The 22,110-nt window shown below is 40.4% G+C and overlaps 1 protein-coding gene and 1 pseudogene across 10 annotated transcripts in view; one reads left to right on the forward strand and one right to left on the reverse strand.

The window, feature by feature from the left end:
- Window positions 1–22,110, forward strand: part of STON2 (stonin 2) — a 173,703-nt gene that overhangs the window by 46,547 nt on the left and 105,046 nt on the right. For 5 of the 10 annotated variants that reach the window (XM_074392883.1, XM_074392880.1, XM_074392886.1 and 2 more), the window contains 2 exons: window positions 13,541–13,639; window positions 15,654–15,851. In XM_074392883.1, coding sequence (XP_074248984.1) covers window positions 13,541–13,639; window positions 15,654–15,851 — 297 coding nt within the window. The remainder of the gene's footprint in view (window positions 1–13,540; window positions 13,640–15,653; window positions 15,852–22,110) is intronic. The other 5 variants (XM_074392885.1, XM_074392888.1, XM_074392884.1 and 2 more) reach the window with 1 other exon arrangement.
- Window positions 13,644–14,161, reverse strand: LOC101040430 (large ribosomal subunit protein eL29 pseudogene; annotated as a pseudogene).

Genomic DNA, 22,110 nt, shown 5'->3' on the forward strand with positions numbered 1-22,110 from the left:
CGAAAAAATCCTCTAGCCCGAGTGATTAGACGTCAAAATATAAATAAAGGACATGACATCAAAATGCGTGCATTTAAAATTGTTATCTACCCAAGATCCTGAAAGACAAGAAGAAAGAAAAAATTGTGTTAGCTGACAACTTGTAGATTTATTATTTACATAACCCATGTTATTTTGAGCTCCCACTATGCTCATGTTCAAGTCACGTTCAAGCTCTGTGAATGTAGCCAAATACTCCTGCCTCATGGAGCCCACATTCTGCTGGGGGACAGGCGGTTCATACCAGGAACACACTAAAGAAGTAAGTATAAAGTAGGTAGGTTAGGGGCTGGGCACAATGGCTCATACCTGTAATCCCAACACTTTGGGAGGTTGAGTTGGGTGGATCAGTTGAGGTCAGGAGTTCGAGATCAGCCTGGCCAACATAGTGAAACCCCGTCTCTACTAAAAATATAAAAATTGGCCGGGCATGGTGGTAGGTCCCTGTAATTCCATCTACTTGGGACACTGACGCAGGAGAATTGCTTGAACCAGGGAAGCAGAGGTTGCAGTGAGCTGAAATTGTGCCACTGCACTCCAGCCTAGGCAACAGAGCGAGACTCTGTCTCAAATAAACAAATATATAAGTAAGTAAGTAAGTGTGTTAGGTAATAAAATGTGAAGGAGAGAAAAATGAGGCAAAAGAAGGTGGTGTGGTGAGGAGGATGTGAAATGTTCCTTAAGGCCACAGATTGACTGTGTGAGAGGTAAATGTGAGTGAAGACCTGGGGGAAGTGGGGCAAGCGAGCTTTGCAGAAAGTGGGGAGGAGCCTTCCATGTGGAAGGAACAGAAAGTGAATAGCCATTGAGGGGCGGCTGTGCTCTTGGTGTATGACTGGAGTGGAGTGAGCGTGGGGAGAAGAGAAGGAGGCGAGTGGAAAGGTTACAGAGACTCAGACACACAGGTCCTTGGCAGACATGGTGAGGATTTTGATTTTTATGATGGGTGAGATGGATGGAGGCTTTTGAATAGAGGTGTGGCCTGATCCAACTTAAGTTTCAACAGTAATTCTGCTAAAACTGTGTGGCACTATGGTGTAGCGATTGAGAGTGGTGTAGCTGAGAAGAGACTGAGGAGAAGACAAAGGTAGAAGCAAGGAGACCAGATAGGAAGCCACTGTGTCAATCCAGATGAGATGACTGCGGCTGGCAGCAGGGTGGTAGCTTGGAGATGGCAGGAAGTGATTGGATTCCAGATGTATTTTGAAGGGACGACTAACGAAAATTGTGGTGGAGCAACTGTTAGAAGAATCAAGGATGACTTGATGGTTTTGTTCTGAGCAGCTGAAAGGATGCAGGGGCTGGTTTGGAGAGAATGGCAGGAGCTTCGTTTTAGACATGTAAAGTTAGAGACCCAAATGGAGATGTCAAGTCGATTTGGACAAAAGGTTACGTCTGAGAATAATAGCCATCACCACCTAACCCATGTTGAGTATTCTTACTGTGCCAAGCACTTTTGCAGGTGCTTCAGTGTTAACCTAATCCCCTTTTGAGGTTTATACTCTCTTTAGCTCATTTTACAGGTGAGAAAAACTGGGAATCGATGGATTTGAGTAACTTGCTCCAGGCTACAGGGCTGGATCTGGGATGGAACGCAGCAGTCTGGATCCAGGGTCCCTTGTTTTAACCTCATAGGAAAGGAGGAGGGGCAGATATTGATCTTTCCTTCACTTTATTCCTTCAAGCTGGAAAGCTTGAAGTTTCATGATGGCAGCAACCTGTTTTTACCTGGCCCAGACATCAAAGGTCTGGCCCCTGGGAGCAGAGTCAGCTCCAAGCCCAGTACTTTCTCTTTCAGCTAAGCTTGTGGCCTGAGGAAATTCATCTATGAACCTGAATAAAATAACTCATCTGAGATTTCTAAGCTGAAAAATAAACAAAGCGTATTAGAGCTAATGAGAACAGCTTGTGAGGGGCAGGAGCTTTGCTTCTTCCAGATGCACTGTTCTTAGTTTCTCTTTCAAGAGAAATGATGGTGTTTTATCTCACAAATTTAAGGAGCCAATGGATGTGCAAATACCATTAAGTGAAATAGCTTTCTTACTGAGTAATCTGTCTTTTTTTGATATGTGGTTTTAATAAGTTTTCTTACCTATTGAATAAATACAAAAGAACATTTTAAATGTGTATTAAATTATAAAGAACAGCAGTACAACCCATCACCCAGTTTAATGAATGGAATATTGTCATCGCCCGAGGCCCTTCGTGTTTCCCTACTGATCACACCCTCCTCCCTCATCACATCCCCTCCCTCCCCTCTGTATCACCACCTTCCTGAGTTTCCTGATAATAACCACATTACTTATCTTGACAGTTTTACTACCTACACATGCATCAAGAATGATATAATTTAGTTTAGCCTGGTTTTGAACTTTATATATATATGGAATCATACTGTATTACTCTGGGGCTTACTCCTTTAATACCTTATTTGTGGAAATTATCCATGTCAAAAACTAAAAGAACTTGTAGCTATGGTTCTTTTAGTTTTTATTGCCCTGTGTTCCATTGTAGTAATATACTACAATCCATTTATTCATTCTGTTTCTGATGAACATTTGGGTTGTTTCTAAGATGACAATGCATTTCCATGAGCATTATTTTTGTTTTTCTATAAACATTTTAACCTTTATCTTGGTGAACATGTGCAGATGGTTCTGTTGTGTAAAAAAGTAGGAGGGGAATTGCTGTGCTGTAGGATGTGTTCATATTCAGCTTGAGCAGATAACACCAAGCCATTTTCTAAAGTGGTTTCTAGTTACTATCCTACCAGCTGTACATGAAAGACACTGTGGCTCCACTTCCTCACCTGCACTTAGGATTGTCATATTTTTTCTATTTTTGTCATCAGGGAGGTGGAGAAAGAAAGGGGGAAGGGTAAGAGGATCTCAGTATCTCATGTGGTTTTAATTTGATTACTAACAGGGTTGAGCATCCTTTTTTGATGCCATTTGGATTTTTCTTTCATGAAATCCCTGTTCAACTATATGCCTGTTGGGTTCTCTGCCTTTATCTTGCTGATTTCTAGGAGTTCCTGGTGCATTCAATGTGTGGCAGATATTATCTCCTATCCTGTGAATGGTTTTTTCATTCTCCTTATGTCTTCGAAAATAAGTTATTTATTTTAATGATAATAGCATTTTTTCAATTTTTCTTTTATTCATAGTGCTTTCTGTGTCTTGGTAAAGAAAATATTTCTCTACTCCAGTCACGAACGCATTTGGTTATGTTACCTTCTAAAATGTTTCTTATATAACCTTCACACTTTGACATTCATTCTAGCTAGAATTGATTTTTCTGAACAGTTTGAAGTACAAGTCTAGTTTTATTTTTTTCATGTAGATATCCAGTTTTTCCAATACTGTTTTATTGTTGTGTTTATTTTTGTGTTTATTTTAACATAAATACTTATATTGCTAAAAACTCAACTTCATTTATATCTAAATAGTATGACTCTGCTTGTTAATATGGGTGAAGGCCATACTAGAATTTTTTTTTTTCTTTTTTGAGACGGAATTTTGCTTTTGTTGCCCAGGCTGGAGTGCAGTGGCATAATCTTGGCTCACTGCATCCTCCATCTCCCAGGTTCAAGCAATTCTCCTGCCTCAGCCTCCTGAGTAGCTGGGATTACAGGCATGCTCCACCACTCCTGGCTAATTTTGTATTTTTAGCAGAGATGGAGTTTATCCATGTTGGTTAGGCTGGTCTTACTCCCAACTTCAGGCGATCCACCTGCCTGGGCCCCCTACAGTGCTGGGATTACAGGCCTGAGCCACTGTGCCCAACCTAGAATTTTTTTTTTCTTTCCAACTTTTATTTTAGGTTTAAGGGGTACACGTGCAGGTTTGTTACCTGAGTAAATTGCCTGTTGCAGGGGTTTGGTCTACAGATAATTTTGTCACCTAGGTAATCAGCATAATACCCAATAGGCAGTTTTTTAATCTTCGCTCTCCTCCCACCCTCCAACCCCAGGGTCTGTTGTTTTCCTTTGTTTCCATGTATACTCCATGTTTAGTTCCCATTTGTAAGTGAGAACATTTGGGTTTTCTGTTCCTGGGTTAATTTGTTTAGGATAATGACCTCCAGCTCCATCCATGTTGCTGCAAAGGATGGGATTCATTTATTTTACGGCTGTGTAGTATTCCATCGTGTATATGGAATACACGATTTTCTTTATCCACTCCACGACTGATGAGCACCACATTTTCTTTATCCACTCCACGACTGATGAGCATCTAGGTTGATTCTACATCTTTGGTATTGTGAATAATGCTGCAAGGAACTTATGCGTGCATGTGAATTTATTCCTTTGGGTATATACACAGTAATGGGATTGCTGGGTCAAATGGTAGTTCTGTGTTAAGTTATTTGAGAAATCCTCAAACTGTTTTCCACAGTGGCTGAACTAATTTACATTTCCACTGGCAGTGTGTGTAAGCATTCTGTTTTCTTTGCAACCTCACCAGCCATCTGTTAGTTTTTGACTTTTTGATAGGAGCCATTCTGACGGGGATGAGATGGTATCTCATTGTGATTTTGATTTTCATTTCCCTAATGCTTAGTGATATTGAACATTATTTCATATGCTTGTTTGACTTATGTTTATCTTCTTTTGAGAAATGTCTGTTCATGGCCTTTGCCCATTTTAATAGGGTTATTTGTTTTTTTGCTTAAGTTTCTTACAGATTCTTGATGTTAGACCTTTGTCAGATGCACAGTTTGCAAATGTTTAAATGTTTTTCCCATTCTGTACCTTGTCTGTTGATAGTTTCTTTTGTTGTGCAGAAGCTCTTTAGTTTAATTAGATCCCACTTGTCGTTTTTGTTTTTCTTGCAATTGCTTTTGGAATCTTTGTCATGAAGTTTTTGCTAGGACCAGTGTCCAGAAAGGTATTCCCTAGGTTTTCTTCTAGTGTTTTTATAGTTTCATATTTTACATTTAAGCCTTTAATCCATCTTGAGTTAATTTTTATATATGATGAGAGGTAGGAGTTCACTTTCAATCTTCTGCAAATGGCTAGCCCGTTTTCTCAGCACCATTTATTGCATAGAAAGTCCTTTTCCCCATTGCTTGTTATTGGCTTTGTAGAAGATCAGATGGTTGTAGGTGTACAGCTTTATTCTGGGTTATCTAACCTGTTCCATTGGTCTGTGTATCTGTTTTTATACCAGTACCATGCAGTTTTAATTAGTGTAGCCTTGTGGTGTAGTTTGAAAAGGGTAGTGTGATGCCTTTAGCTTTGTTCTTTTTGCTTAGGATTGTTTTGACATGCTAGAATTTTAATTGACATTGAAGTAAATTTATAAGCCAATTTGGGGAGAATTAACATCTTTGCAGCATTAAGTCTTTCAATCTCTAAATATTATATCTTCATTTATCTGGGTCTTCTTTGTGGTATGTTAATAAACTTTAGAAATGCCTTCTCTAAGACCATCCTGGTCAACATGGTGAAACCCTGTCTCTACTAAAAATACAAAAAATTAGCTGGGCATGGTGGCACGTGCCTGTAATCCCAGCTACTCAGGATGCTGAGGCAGGAGAATTGCTTGAACCCAGGAGGCGGAGGTTGCGGTGAGCCGAGATCGCGCCATTGCACTCCAGCCTGGGTAACAAGAGTGAAACGCTGTCTCAAAAAAAAAAAAAAAAAAAAAAAAAAAAAGAAATGCCTTCTCTAAGGCTTAGCACATTTTTTTTGGTTAGGTTTGATAGTATATATGCTTTATACTTTTTGTTGCTATTATAAATGCTGTCTTGTTTTAAATTTCATTTTCTAAATATTTCTTGCTGTTTATCAGAAACACAATTTTTTTTACATGTTGATTTTTTAATCAAAAAGGATACCTTGCTAACATTATTAATTTATTAATTTATTGGTAAAGTCTTTTGGTTATTTTACATACACAAAAATATCATCTGCAAATAATGATGGTTTTGTTTCTTTCACTTCCTGCCTTACTGTTCAGGCTCTACTCATAAATATAATGTTGAATAGAAGTGAGGGCAATGAATATCACCATCTTGATCTGAATCTCCAAGGGTTGATTAAGCTTTATGTGATGTATCCTGTGGGGTTTGGGAGGTATTTGTTTTTTTTTTTTTTTTTTTTTTTTTTTTTTTCACTTTTACCCAAGCAAGATTGTATTTGAAGCAAATACATTCAAGGATCTGTATCTCCAAGAAGGATCAACTGACCAAGATGCAGGATGCAAATTTCTGTGAATATTTGTGCAAATATTTTTCGGTATTGTTATTGCTTTTGTTAGTTTTTATCATAAGTCTTATTAGTTTTAGTGCACGATATAGAATACAACCATCACAACAGAAATGTCCTTACTCAGTCTCTCCGTTGCGTTCATATTCATGACCATTTAGCTCAGCTATAAATGTCTGAGGTTATTAACTGCTTTAGGGCTTCACACTATTCCATGACTGTAGTCTGTACTTCAGTTCTAAGGAGTTTCACAATGTATCAGCTACATTATTCCAAGCTGTATTTGGGGATGGGGTTTCCTGGTCTACTCAGATGATCTGACTGCAGCCTGTACAGGGCAGTTCCTTCTTTCCTTCTAACACTGTTGTGTGGCTCTTTGGATTCTGCCTCAAAGCAGACAGTGAAGTGTAGCAGGATTACATTGCTTATTGGTCCTGAATGCTGACTTTTGCCGCCCAAGACCTTTTGATGGAGTTGTTTTCTTCTTGTAAATTTGTTTAACTTCCTTGTAGATTCTGGATATTAGCCCTTTGTCAAATGGATAGGTTGCAAAAATTTTCTCCCATTCTGTGGGTTGCCTTCTCACTCTGATGATAGTTTCTTTTGCTGTGCAGAAGCTAAATAGGAATGCTTTTACACTGTTTGTGGGAGTGTAACTTAGTTCAGCCGCTGTGGAAGACTATGTGGCAATTCCTCAAGGATCTAGAACCAGAAATACCATTTTATCCAGCAATCCCTTTACTGGGTATGTCCCCAAAGGATTATAAATCATTCAAGACACATACACACATATGTATATTGTAGCACTATTTACAATAACAAAGACCTGGAACCAACCCAAATGCCCATCGATGATAGACTGAATAAAGAAAATGTGGCACATATATATCATGGAATACCATGCAGCCACAAAAAGAATGAGTTCATGTCCTTTGCAGGGACATGGATGAAACTGGAAACCATCATTCTCAGCAAATTAACACAGGAATAGAAAGTCAAACACTGCATGTTCTCACTCATAAGTGGGAGGGGAGGTATTTGTTAGGTTTAGGGAGTCTTTTTGTTTGTAATTTGCTAAAAATTGCAACCATGAATAAAGACTAGAATTTATTCAGTGCTTTTTCTCTACTATTATGATGGTAAGATTTTTCTCTTTTAAAATGTTTTTGTAGTGAATTACATTAATTGATTTTCTAACGTTAACCCATGTATTCTCAACAGGGTGATAATGTCCCCAAGGGGGCTAAAAATAATTCTTGAATAGGGCAAATAAATGATAATTATTGTTGTATACAGAAGAGCTATAATATATACAGTACAGAAGTAAACTGAAAACATATGTGTAGTATTAAAATTTCAAAAACTTTTACTTTGCAAAAACCCTTTTAAAAGGATGAAGATACAAGCTACTGGATGGGAGAAAATATTTCCAAACCACAGCCAACAAAAGACTAGTAGTATCAGGCCAGACACTGTGGCTTATACTTGTAATCCCAGCACTTTGGGAGGCCAAGGCAGGTGGATCACTTGAACCCAGGAGTTTGAGACCAGCCTGGACAACATAGTGAAACCTCATCTCTATGAAAATACAGAAAATTATCCATGCATAGTCGTGCACACCTGTAGTTCCAGCTACTCGAGAGGCTGAGGTGGGTAGATTGCTTGAGCCTGGGAAACGGAGGTTACAGAGAGCTGAGATGGCACAACTGCACTCCAACCTAGGAGACACAGTGAAACCCTGTCTCAGAATAAAAAAAAGGACTAGTATCTAGAATACATAGAAAAATCTCAAAATCCAACAGTAAAAAGTTCCCATTTAAAAAAATGGGTAAAGAAATAAACATATGTTTCACCTAAGAGAATATATTGAGATAGGTAATCACATGAAAAGATACTCAGTATCATTATCCATTAGGGAAATACAAATTAAAATGATCTTTCACTGCACATCTGTTAGAATAACTGAAATAAAAAGTAATGGTAAGACTAAATGCTAGGGAGGATGCAGAGAGATTGGATTATGCATGCATTGCTGATGGGAATGTAAAATGGTACAACCACTTTGGACAGTTTGGTGGTTTCTTATAAAACTAAACATGCAATTACCATATGACCTAGCAATTGCACTCTTGGACTTCATCCCAGAGAAATGGAAACTTATGTTCATACAAAAATCTGTACACAAATGTTCATGCAGCTTTATTCATAATAGCTAAGTCCCAGAAACAGCCTAAATGTCCTTTGATAAGGAAAAAAGGAAACTAACTGTGAATATCCATACCATGGAATACTACTCAGCAATAAAAAGGAATGAACTACTGATACATACAACAACTCAGATGAAGCTCAAAGGCATTATGCTGAGTAATAAAAGCCAGTTCTGAAAAGGTGCATACTGCATGATTCCATTTATATTGCATTCTTAAAACGACAAAATTATAGAAATGAAAAACAGATTAGTGGTTGTCAAAGGTTAGGAACAGCATGGGGATGGAGGCACGGTAGGAGGGAAATGGGCATGTTTATAAAAGTGGAGCTCGAAAGATCTTTGCAGTGATGGGACTGTTCTGTATCTTGACTGTGGTGGATACGTGGACCTACACATTGAAAACATTGCATAGAGCTAGATACACACACACACACACACACACACACACACACACGTACACGTACATATAAAACTGGGGAAATCTTAATAAGAATGATGGATTGTGTCAATGTCAATTTTGCGATTGTAGTGTTCTACTAGAGGAGAAGAATTCAAAAGAGAGCGATTAGGAGAAAAATATTACAAAAAGATTCCTTAAGGGAACAATAATGAGAGAAAGGTTGAGAAACACTGTGTCAAACCAACATTGTATAAGTTGGATAACTCAAATAATTCTTTTTTTCATAAATCACTGGATTCTCTTTGATAATTTGTTTGGGATTCTTTTATTTATGCTCATTATTGAGATTATTCTGTAATTCTCCTTTTAGAGACTACATATCAATTGGGTATGTATTGTCAGGTTGTGGTGTCTATCCTTATAAATGCTAACCTTAATAAAATGCATAGATGAGTGGCCTTTCTTCTTAGGTACTCTGGAATAAGAGTAAGTTAATGGAAGATTTAAAAAAATTTTTTTTTTCCTTTAACGTTTGATAGAACTTTTCAGTAAAAGCACCTGACCTGACATTTTTCTGATGGGAAGGGTTTAGTTCTTGGTTCACTTTATTTCAAGGTTATTGGACAAGTCAGGTTTTTAACTTTCTTCTTGAATTAGTTTTGAAAAGTCATATTTTGCTAGGACTTCTATAGTTTTATCTGTGTCTATGTACTGGTATAAAGACATTTATTATTTCCCTTCATTGTCTTCGAAATATAGCATTTGTAATTGTGTAGCCTTTTCATTCCTACTGTTATTTGCCCTCTTTTTAATTCTATTAGTCTTCTCTAAGAACATTTTCTCTGTGTATGTTTTTAAAAAATTTTAAGCTGGATGCGGTAGCTCATGCCTGTAATCCCAGCACTTTGGGAGGCTGCGGTTGGTGGATCACGAGATCAGGAATTTGAGACTAGCCTGACCAACATGGTGAAAGCCTGTCTGTACTAAAAATACAAAAATAATTAGCTGGGCATGGTGGTGTGCACCTGCAATCCCAGTTACTCAGGAGGCTGAGGCAGGAGAATTGCTTGAACCTGGGAGGCCGAGATTACAGTGAGCCAAGATCATACCACTGCACTCCAGCCTGGGTGACAGAGCCGAGACTTTGTTTAAAAATATATATATTAATAATTTATACTTTTATATTTATTATTTCCTTTTTCTAACATTCTTTATTTTGCTCCTCCTTTTTTATCTGAATAAGTTGGGAGCTTATTGTATTAAGTTTCAGTTGCCTTCTAATATAAGCTGATAATACTGCAAACATATATTCTTAAAATTTTCACATATAGTATTTTCATTATTGTTTGGTTCAAAATATTTCCTAATATTTATTAGGATTTTTTTCTTTGACCAGTGAATTACTTAGAAGCATGTTTCTTAATTTTTAAATTTTTCAAATTTTTTTTATCTAGTGTAGATAGCTAGATACTAGTTAACCAGACAACTGGATAACTAGATACTTAATTGTACTATGACCAGTATTTGTGGTCTGTATACCAATTTTTTGAAATTTGTTACACCTTGTTTCATGTCAAGTAATAGCATATCACTTGTCATAGAAATTCTTGGTGTTAGTATAAAAATATGCATTCTTCACCGGTTGAGTGTAATGTTCTATGATCTTTACATCAGTGTGTTCATTTTGTTTAAAGCTTGTGTACTTGCTGATATTTTTGCTTACTTGATATGTCAATAACTGAGAGGTGTCTTGTAACATCTTCCATTGTGACGATGGGCATTTCTTACTTTCTTACAGTTCTGTCAATTTTCACATTAATAATTTTGGGGCTATGTTATTAAATATATTCAAGTTTAGAATTATTTTTATATTTCTGATAAATTGTACTTTTTATCATTTTGTTGTAAAGTCTATCCATAATCTATAACTGTATCAGCTTTTTTTCATTAATATTTTGATATCTTTTTTTTTTTTTTTTTTTTTTTGAGACGGAGTTTCGCTCTTGTTAACCCAGGCTGGAGTGCAATGGCACGATCTTGGCTCACCACAACCTCCGCCTCCTGGGTTCAGGCAATTCTCCTGCCTCAGCCTCCTGAGTAGCTGGGATTACAGGCACACGCCACCATGCCCAGCTAATTTTTTTTGTATTTTTAGTAGAGACGGGGTTTCACCATGTTGACCAGGCTGGTCTCGATCTCTTGACCTCGTGATCCACCCGCCTCAGCCTCCCAAAGTGCTGGGATTACAGGCTTGAGCCACCGCGCCCGGCCCAATATTTTGATATCTTACATGGCTTTCCCATCCCTTTACTTTCATCATTGATTATCATTTGTATTTTAGATGTATTTTTTGTGCGTAGCATGTTAAATTTCATTTGTTGATTTAACCTGACAATCTTTTTTTTTTATACTTAGAATGTTTAGTCCATTTATCTTTATTTTTATGTACTGATATAGTTTTATTTCTAGCATCTTACATTCCTTTTATTTCACCTTTCTTTCCTACTTTAAGGTTAATTATAGTTTTTGTTTGTCTAAATTGTCTTTATTTTTTCCGTTGTTCTGTGAAGATGTTTTACTGGTTATATAATTCTAACTTCATAGTTGTTTTACCGCTTGTACACTGAAGTGCACATTGGCTTCTTCTGCTATGGAAAAAGGTGATAGTCTGAAGATTCTTTTGAAGGTAACATATAATTTCTCTTGGATGGCTGTTAAGATCTTTTTGTTTTTGATCTTATGTAGTTTTGATGTCTATTTATAGATTTATTTTTAATTACTCTGCTTGAGATGCCTTGGAATTTCTAATCTGACAAGTAAAATCTTTCGTAAATTCTGGAGAATTTTCAGCCAGTATTTTTTCAAATATTGCCCTTCTCCCGTTTTCTTTCCCCTCTCCGTAGGAACTCAGATATTTATGAGACTGTCTCACTTTGTCCTCCATGTGTCTTCATCTTTTTTTCATATTTTCCTCTTTTTGTCTATGCTGTCCAGTCAATTTTATATTTACAGTAGTGTATTTTTTCTTCTCTGAAAGTTTATTAGTTCTTTTTCAATTCTACATGCTCCTTTTTTATGTTCTTAATTTCTTATTTCCTTAAGCAGATTAAACATCGTTGTATTTTTTGCTCAACAATTCTAGTGTTTGAAAATTCTTTGCAGGTCTTATTCTGCCTGTTCATCCCACCCCCGCACACACTTTGCTGGCTTTTGTTCATGGTAACTTGATTTCTTATGCATTTTGTGATTGATTGATTTATTTACTTTTTTTTTTTTTTTTTTACCATGTGCTTATCGACTTAGGAACATTCTGTTTGAGAGGCTGGTTTGAAGGTACCTTCCTTCAGAAAGGATTATTGGCCGGGTGCAATGGCTCACACTCGTAATCCCAGCCCTTTGAGAGGCAGAGGCAGCTGATCACTTGAAGTCAGGAGTTCGAAACCAGCCTGGCTAAGATGGTGAAACCTCGTCTGTACTAAAAATACAAAAAACAACAAAAAAAAAAACTCCAGAAAGATCGTGGGAGCCTGCAGTCCCAACTACATGGGAAGCTTAGGCATGAGAATCGCTTGAACCTGGGAGGTGGAGGTTGCAGTGAGCTGGGATTGCACCATTATACTCCAGCCTGGGCAGCAAAGTGAGACTCTGTCTCCAAAAAAAAAGCCATTAATATAGTATTTGCTTTTCCTGGATGCCTGAGGCCTACTAACCTGGAAGTACTTAAACTAGTCTCAACTTGGAGGTTTTTCAGACCACACAAGTAGTTTTTAGTTGCACACCCCTATCTGAGGACAATTTGTGGTTATTAATTCTCAGGAGGTATTTTTTCCTCTACTTTTCACCCAATCCTAAGGCAGACAGTTTTCTTTGCTATCTCTTGCTAGAGGTTGGAGGTTATTTCTAACTTACCCTTTAAGCCTTTTAGGAATTCTCCCTTTATGCATCAGCTCTTCTGTTAGATTTCCCTTCTTCAGTTGGCCCTACGTTCTTCTTTCTCCTTTGCCTTCTTCATAAGAGGTTTAGAAAACTTAAGAGTCTGGTTTGTTCAAAATCTTCAGAGTGAAAATCAGCTTTTGTCTTCTGTTTACCCTTTTGAGGTTGTTGCTTTCACTGGGCCTCTGATGATTCTTTACTTTGTTGCTCACCCTGTGATGTATTTTAAATCATGTTACTACATTTGACAAATATTTTAATTTTATTTCCATAGTAGTTTGAAGTATCTAAACCACCATACTATAGGAAATGGTGTCATATAGCAAGCTTTTATAAATTTGGCTTTGCTTTCTATTTTTGGTTGGTTTTTAAAAAAATTTTATTTTTTCTTCTTTTTTAGTATTTTAATGTTTTCTGTATGCGGGTAGGGATTATAGATACCAGTCCAATTTTAACATTCTGTATTTAGTATATACTGTTATGGAATGATTGGTGGCACTTCTGTTGACATAACCAACAAATATTTGTTGAATGCCTGCCTTATACCCATCACTGTTCTAGAATGGGGATATAGAGGTGAACACAACAGGTAAAAATCCCTGCCCCCTCAAGGAGCTTTGATTCTAGTATGGAAAACATGGGCGTGTAGTACATTAGACAGTGATAATACTAAGAAAAAATAAAGCAGAGAAGGAGAGAATAGCTCAGGAATATGCAGAAAGGATAACATTTTTTTTTCCTCCCTCAGGTTTATTTGTTCAAATAGCACAGGAGGACCCCAGCCCCATGCAGATGGCAGCCCCAGGGGGTCGCACCAGTCCTTCTGTCCTCACGTTGGCAGACAGAGGTATCTACTCTGAAGCCTTTGTAGGGGCCTGGGCACCTTTGGGAGACTGAGCTGGAAATGAAGCTAGAGCTGCAGGCTGGGCCTTGTTTTGATCCTTGGCCTTGGCCTTGACCTTTGGCCGGCAGAGCCTGAGCCCTTCGGCAATGCGAGCACGAGCACGCTTCCCAAGCTTGGGGTGGGCAATGTAGGCAAGTCGATCGAGCTTTCGGCTGACACCTCGCTTTGGGATCTTGGGCTTAACCTCCTTGGGCTTTACGAGGGCCTCGATGGCCTCGGCACGTGCACTCATGGCCTTGGCGTTGTTGGCCTGCATCTTTTTTAGGCCCTTCTTTTTGTGCTTCTTGGCAAAGTGCGTGTTCCTCAGGAACTTGGGGTCCACCCCCTTAAGAGATTCGTACCTTTGTGATCGGGGTTTCTTGATACCATTTCTGTGCCATTTTCGGGACTGGTTGTGTGTGGTGTGGTTCTTGGACTTGGCCATGTCTGCACCTAAGACACAGTTCCCGAAGTGCCTAGGACCGGAAGAGAGCGAAAGGGTAACATTTTTAAAGAAAAGAGGATGTGAGCAGTAAGCACTCCAGAAAAAAGACTTAAATGCTTTACAAATGCCCAAAAGAATAAGGAATGAAACGTTTTATATTTATATGGTTGCAAGCACTGATATTTATTCTTTCTTCTCTCTTAAATCCCAGTTTTTGTCTTTTCTACTTGTTTTGGTTTTCCAGGCAGCAGAACTGACTTTGCCATCTTGGGCAAGTTTCTTAATGTCTCTGAGTTAAAATAAGACTATTGCGTATCTCTCAGGACAGATGGATGAAACGAGACATTTGTAAAATGCCTGACATTTGATGGGCACTCAATAAATGGTAGTTTCTCTTGTTTTCATTCTTCCTGTCTTATTTATACTCTTTTCAGCACTTGTTTTCAGTACCTCTTGGTAAACTTGCAATGATATGATTTCCCATTTTTTTTTTTTAAGATGGAGTTTCTCTCTTGTCACCCAGGCTGGAGTGCAGTGGCGCAGTCTCAGCTCACTGCAACATCTGCCTCTCAGGTTCAAGCGATTCTTGTGCCTCAGCCTCCCGAGAAGCTGGGATTACAGGCGCCCACCAACACACTTGCCTAATTTTTGTATTTTTTTTAGTAGAGATGGGGTTTCGCCATGTTGGCCAGGCTGGTCTTGAACTCCTGACCTCAGGTGATCCTCCCACCTTGTCCTCCCAAAGGGCTGGGATTACAGGCATGAGCCACTGTTCCCGGCCGTAATGATATGATTCTTATGCAGCACCACAGAGATAGCATGTGATAAGAAATTAACTAAAGACAAATTAGGAGAATTTGAAAGTTTGATTAAAAAAAACTTTTCTAAAGTAATTTTTAAATTCTGATTTGGTTCTTAAGACTAAAGAGATAAAGCCAAGCTTTATGCATTTTCCCCTTAAAAGTACTTTTCATTGTACTGCATGCAGGTTGGCAGTCTCAGTAAATCTCCATTTGTATATGTGACAGTCTGCAGAATCTCCAGTTATGGTGAACTCAAAGCAAGCAGGGCATGCCACATACATGTACGCATATAGTTACATATCTACTCTTTAGCCATTAACCTAGACTGGCTCTAATGTTTCAATGTAAATTGGTGGGTTTTCTTGTGCCACTAAAAATGGAGGAAATGTAACAGTAAGAGTGAGACTGCAAGATTCCTGTAGTTTGGGTTTGAATGAAGCTGAAATCTAGACCCTGAAATAACTCATATTCCTTTAGTGAGATTTTCTGTGATTGGAGAGTCCTGAGACCTTAGTTTTCATACTGGTTTGACACTGATTTACCATGGGGTCTCCATCAATCAGTCTCACTGTCTGTGTCATAAGTGATATTTCCCATACAAGACTTCCTTGCCTTGTATGACTGTTGAGATTTCAGAGGATGGGAGCAATATGAAAGTAAGATAATCACTAAAGGCAAACTAAGTACAGCTATTTATATTTGATGCTTTTGGTTTTTGGTCTCTCTCCAGCCCTACCATTGACCATGCCCTGCTGGTCATGCCCTTCCTTTGACTCCCTGGGAAGATGCCCTCTGACCTCTGAGAGCAGCTGGACCACCCATTCTGAAGACACCAGCAGTCCTAGCTTTGGATGTTCCTATACAGACCTGCAGCTCATTAATGCTGAGGAGCAGACGAGTGGCCGGGCTTCTGGGGCCGACTCGACTGGTAAGATGGAGCTTTAAGCCAGAGGGTTTTGCAGATCACTTTTGGTGTACCCAGGTCCACTTTAAAGTCCTTTTAAAATTGCTGCAGCTGGCTTCATTTGCAGAATGAATTCAGGTGTTGTTATCCAGTCAAAAAGCTAGAACTCAAAGTGGAAATTGTACTGGGGAAAATGTGTACACAAATTGGATGATTGGATGCAGATTATTCATACTGGGCAACCATTTGACAGTTTATTTTAATATGTTGTTTTCTGACTGTTCAGTATAAATACGATTCTGTCAATTTATTTTCTCCTGGGATTATTAAACTATGTGTAAATATGCACAAGGCTGAATCTCTCATCCTCCTACCCACGCATCTTGCCTTTTCACTAAAAGGGAGGTAGATTTAAGCAGGAAAAAAGTGAATGTTACGTGAAACAGAATGAGAATTAAGACTCAGCCACTGTGTCCAGACTACAAATCATTTTGGAGTTAAGTGTTTATTCCGTTATGCCTTGGTTGAGTGATACGTCAATCAGCAATGTACTATGCCTCATTTATTAAAGTTTCCAGTAGGCGTAAGATGGAATGCTGGCTTTCTTTGCAGGTGGAATATGGGTCTGTTAACAAGTGCTGAATTACAGGCAAAGTTTGGGAATGGCACTGGAAGGATATATGGCATTGGAAAGATGTTCTTGGTGTTTTGGTTATTTGGCCCAAGAGATTTTTTTTTTTCTGAGAGTGATGAAGTTACTGCTCATTTCTCTGTGGATGAAATAACCTAGTGTGTTGACAACATTTGTTTTTCCTTCTCCATGTTGTTCAGAGTTTCTAGATCATTTTTAAGCTTTGGATGTTTGTCTCATGCCATGTGCCATTGAATCCTACAGGTATAAAGAGGGATCTCTCTTACAGACTGAAGGGTTCAGGCAGGATTTGGTTTGGTATTTGAAAATGTTGCTGAGAATCCTAGTTTATCATGGACCCTCTTTGTCTTCAGAAGTTGTGGTTCTTTATATTGTTTTATTTTCAGACCCTCCTTCAGTTCTGGTTAGTTTCTGTGGCTGATGATCCTGGTCAGAGGCTGAAATATGCCCCCATAGCCCCATATCCACACTGGGGGCATCTCATGGATGGGAGCACACCTCAGCAGCTGCTGCTGTTAGGAAGAGAGGCTGAGCTTGCCTCCCTGCTTCACTTTTCATTGCTCTTGGCCCCCTTTCCAGGCCATTCCAAGGAGGAGACATATATGCGTTGGTTCAGGGTACCCGGACTGCTCAGATTCAAATCCTGGTTCTGCACTGACCAGCTGTGTGACCTCAAGCAGGATCCTTACTATCTTCACGACGCTATTTCATCTGAAAAAATGGGGATATTAATAGTACTCACCTCACCTTGAGATAGTTTATGTAGAATAACTTACACGATGCTTGACACATAATAAGTGGCCATCAGGGATGAAACAAATTCTCTTTCCTGCTGCAAGGTTCTTGTTGCTTTGGAGAGTTGCAGAATGGGCGCCTCATTGAAGGAAGAGCCAGTACCTCTAGGCTCATGCTGTTTTTTTGTTGTCTTCTCTACTTTTTTATTAGATGAAAGTTAATTCTTAGAGGTTCAAGTAACGAAAATCAGAACCCTAGCCTGAACATTATTAGTCTGCCTCCACAGCTTATAATTATTTTTAATATCTCCTTGTGCTAAATTCATTCTAACACTGTTACAGTTTGCATCAAGAAAACCTCCTCCCCTGTTTTGGTTAGGGTCCTGGCAGGAAGCAGATGGTGCCCTAAAAAGGTTTATCTGGAGAGAGCTTAATGAAGAGACCACCTACAGAGGAAGCAAGCGCTGGAATCATAGAAGAGGGGCTGCCCAACAGGAGCGATGGCTACCCATAGGACAGAGCCACTGCAGAGATTTGACCAAGCAGGGAGAGAGGGAGGAATAAATTCCCGGATCTGGTGCTGGTGTTGCCAGCTGGCAGATCCTAGCCTGAGGCCAAAGGGCATGAAACCCTGGAGAAGCAGCCTACAGAGGTCAATCACCAGAGCATGTAGAGTAGATCTGAGGTTGAAAGGGGGAACAGGTGTGTTGGAATAGCCTGCATACTTGGTCCCCGCCAGGAACTAACTAGCCTCTATGCCAGAGTTACACCAGAGACTCAAAGGCAAATCCGGGACTAGAGAATGAGGAGGAATGCTCTTATTCAGCAGGAGGCAGTTTCCATGGCTACAGGGAGGAGAGAGGTATGGCCTTTTGGCACCATCCTCTTTTTTCTTTCTGTTTGAGTCTCACTCTGTCAGCCAAGCTGGAATGCAGCAATGCAATCTTGGCTCACTGGAACCTCTGCCTCCCAAGTTCAAGTGATTCTCCTGCCTCAGCCTCCCGAGTAGCTGGAATTACAGGTGTGTGCCACCATGCCCAGCTAATTGTTGTATTTTTAGTAGAGACAAGCTTTTGCCATGTTGGTCAGGCTAGTCTCAAACTCCTGACCTCGGGTGATCTGCCTGCCTTGACCTCCCAAAATGCTACGATTACAGGCGTGAGCCACCACACCCAGCCCCATCCTCCTTTACAGTAGTAATAATTATAGCTAGCACTTACCGAGTGTCTGCTGTGTGCCAGCATGTGAGGTCCATGATCTCTGGCTTTTACAGCAGTCCTGCAAGGCAGGTGTCATTCTCCCCATTTCCTAGTTGACACTGAGTCTGAGAAAGGTTAAACAACTTGTTAAGAGAATAGCACTGAGAAATGGATGACCTGAATTTCAATGAAACTTCCAAACCCTTTTCCAGCCACTTCCCAAACCTGGCAATGCCTCAAGTCACCATAGTTATTAATTTGCTGTTACCCCCAGACCTTCCATACAGATATATATAGAGAATGCACACAAGCATATGTACATATATTGTCTTGGGGACTTATTTTTAACATCAATAGGACCACCAAGGGATTTAAAGCAAGATGTGTAGCAGGCAGAGCTTGAGGATAAGTCCATATGTCCTTAACAGATATGAATGCTTACAGATAACTGCTGTGTGCCCACAGTATTTTCTGTAAACAAGTTTCCAGACATTCACCTTTGAAATCTCCCTATTCTTTAGTAATCAAACTAGGATCCAGGTTGGCCGAGGTGCTTGGGAATGCTTCCATCTGCTTATGATGGAAGTCTTCCTTTGCATCTCACCTCCATCTGCCCTTCAGGCATCTCACCTCCGTCTGCCCTTCAGGCCTAGAGGTGACAAGTGGTGTATCTCTGTGAGCCTGGGAAATGAGAGGCAGTGAGGTGAGTCCTCAGAGAGCAGCTCTGCAGGCCATGGAGATAGGGTCTGGATGCATCCTGACTGAGGTTACCCATGAGGCTTTTCCTGACCTGTGCAATCAGGGTGGAGCTCTGGCTTTGAAAAGCCTTTAACTCATCCGGGGTCCCAAAACAGAAGGAGGAGAAGGAAAGACACTGTTTAGGAGAATAAACAAGTATTTTTCAGCCTGTGACATTTATCCATTTACTCCAGTAGCCAGGAATTTTAAAATGCTTTCAGCTGTCCAGGCATGGTGACTTGCGCCTGTAATCCCAGCACTTTGGGAGGCTGAGGTGGGTGGATCACTTGGGGCTACGAGTTTGAGATTAGCCTGGCCAAGATGGTGAAACCCCATCTCTACTAAAAATACAAAAATTAGCTCAGCATGGTGGCATGCCTGTAATCCCAGCTACTGGGGGAGCTGAGGCAGGAGAATCACTTGAACCCAGGAGGCAGAGGCTGCAATGAGCCAAGATTGTGCCACTGCACTCCAGCCTGGGTGACAGAGTGAGACTCGGTCTCAAAAAAAAAAAAAAAAGGAAAATAAATGCTTTCAGTTGAGCTATTGAGAGCTTCAAGGATATTTGTACACACTGGAAAGCCCTCCAGCCAGGTGATGCCCTGTCCTCTGCCTGGCACCAGGCTTGTGGCAATGCCAGCCTTTGTAAGAGTCCTGCTTAAGGCTGGATGGTTTTGGTTGGGTAAATAGTCCCTCTGAGGTTATGGGGCAGATTCCCATCAGTCTCTCCTCCAGATAAGTCATTTCTTCAGAGCTTTACTTTCTTATCTGTAAAATGGAACTCAGCCATCCTGCTCAGTCAGGGTGACAGGGTGTATATGAAGGCGTTTTGTACATTGCAAAGTGCTGTAGGAATTTTTTAAAAAATCCTAATTTAATATCTCTCTGCCTCATTTCCATTTGATATGAGACATAAGGATAATTACTATCCACTCCTCTGTTACCCCAAAGAGGGCTGTTACCCACACTATAGCATGTGGCATGAGATCTGAGAAGGGCTTTGCATTTCTCGGCAGCAAGCGGTAAATACAGAGACGCTGTGGGGAGTTCCCTATGACTGGTTTCTGTGTTTGGGGACCCTTGGGAGGAACTGCCTTGGGGAGACATTTGTCATTGTTCCCCACCCACCCCATTACCCTTTAGCATTGCAGAGGGAGATAGAGGGTGAAGAGCTCCTCAGACTTGCAGCCTCATCTGGAGCCCTAAGAGCACAGTGTGTCAGAGTAACCACTGGGCACCTCGTGCTCTGTGATTTATCTCCTGTTTGGAGAGGGATTATGGTGCTCCGGGCCCAACCTGTTTGCCTTGGCGCCCTTGCTTGGTAGTGGGCTGCAGAGAGCAGAGCTGCACCCTCATCCCTGTCATCTGTGGCAGAGTTCTGCAGGGGTTTGGCAGCCCCACAGGGCAATCCAATTCCCAGCATAATCATAGAGGGAAAGACTCTGTGATCAGCTACACTTTCTTCTCATTTTCTCACCAAGGGGATAATTAGTAGGAAGGCAAACAAATACCCTCACCTTGATCAAATCACAGGGTGTAGGGGCAGAGCTGGAGAGTAGTGTTGATGTGAGTCAGCTCTGAGGTCCATTCTCAAGAGCAAATGGCAGGAGAATTGTTAATAGGCAAAATCCCGAACAGCATTTCACTCCTCTCTTACTCCTCATCTCCACAGGCGTCTCCTTTGTCGAGACAAGGTGGGCACGCCCTGCCATTTTCACCAGTTGGGGTAGCTCTGTAATGCCACTAGGTTTGCATGGGTTGGTGAACAATAAGAGGGTTAAGGGAATGAAGGCAAACCTTCCACCTTTGAAGGTCATTCCAACCAGGGAAGAGAAAACGTAAATGTTTGCACACAAGTTGCTCTTAAGTAGTAGGCTTTGGTTTTGGTTCTTTTTATTTTATTTTTTATGTTGAGACAAGGGTCTCACTCTGTCACTCAGGCTAGAGTACAGTGGGGTGATCTCGGCTCACTGCAACCTCCACCTTCTGGGTTCAAGTGATCCTCTCATCTCAGTCTCCTGAGTAGCTGGGATCACAGGCATGCGCCACCACACCTAGCTAATTTTTGTGTTTTTAGTAGAGACAGGGTTTCACTATGTTGGCCAGGTTGGTCTTGAACTCCTAACCTCAAGCAATCTGCCCACCTCGGCCTCCCAAAGTGTTGGGATTACAAGTATGAGCCACTGCACTCATCCAGGTTCTCTTTTATGTGTAAGAAAAGTGTAGATTTAAGTATAGGATTAGAATGCTTAGATGCGTGCAAACTGAGGAATGTCAAGACTGGATAAAGCACATAGCAAGTGTTTAATAACTGTTTGTTTAACATATCTTTGAATGGATAGCTTGAGATTGCAGGTGGTGGTGTGCCGAACCCCTATCAACTCCAGTGGGGATGGCACTAGGTTCAAGAAGCTGATGAAGAGACCTATGGCCAGCAAACAAGACCTGGGCCTTTACTGAGGGCTTACATACAGGGAAGAGAGACAGAGAGACCAGGCGGGAGACTGGACAGGAGAACAGCAACCATTTGCAAAGAGCATGCAAAGAGCATAGCATTTTCAGTTAGCACCATTTTTGCTAACAACCTCCACATGGCAACCTTTATTCAGCCCAGAACTTGGGGGCTTGATCCGCTGTATAGCCTGTGTTCCCTGGGGTGGGCTGGGGGCTCAGATGTTCCTCGTAGACAAGGGACAAATCCCCAAGTTGGCTGCTCTAGGATTCCTTAGCTCAGAACACTCAGTCAGGTGTGTCTGCCATACAGGGTCTATCTCTGGCTACGCTTATGTTATTACTGTCAGGTGCGTTGACTACAGGTGGCTAAAATCATCTCTATCCCTATCATTTATATCCTGTTTGGATTTAAGAGTCCAGCATTTCCCAAAGTTTGTCCCATGTAGAAGGCCAGAAAGATCTGAATGCTGGGGCCAATGTATTAGGTCACGCTGCATCCCCTTTGT

The sequence above is a fragment of the Saimiri boliviensis genome, chromosome 2 (genome assembly GCF_048565385.1).
Source record: "Saimiri boliviensis isolate mSaiBol1 chromosome 2, mSaiBol1.pri, whole genome shotgun sequence".
In the NCBI taxonomy this organism is placed as follows: Eukaryota; Metazoa; Chordata; class Mammalia; order Primates; family Cebidae; genus Saimiri; species Saimiri boliviensis.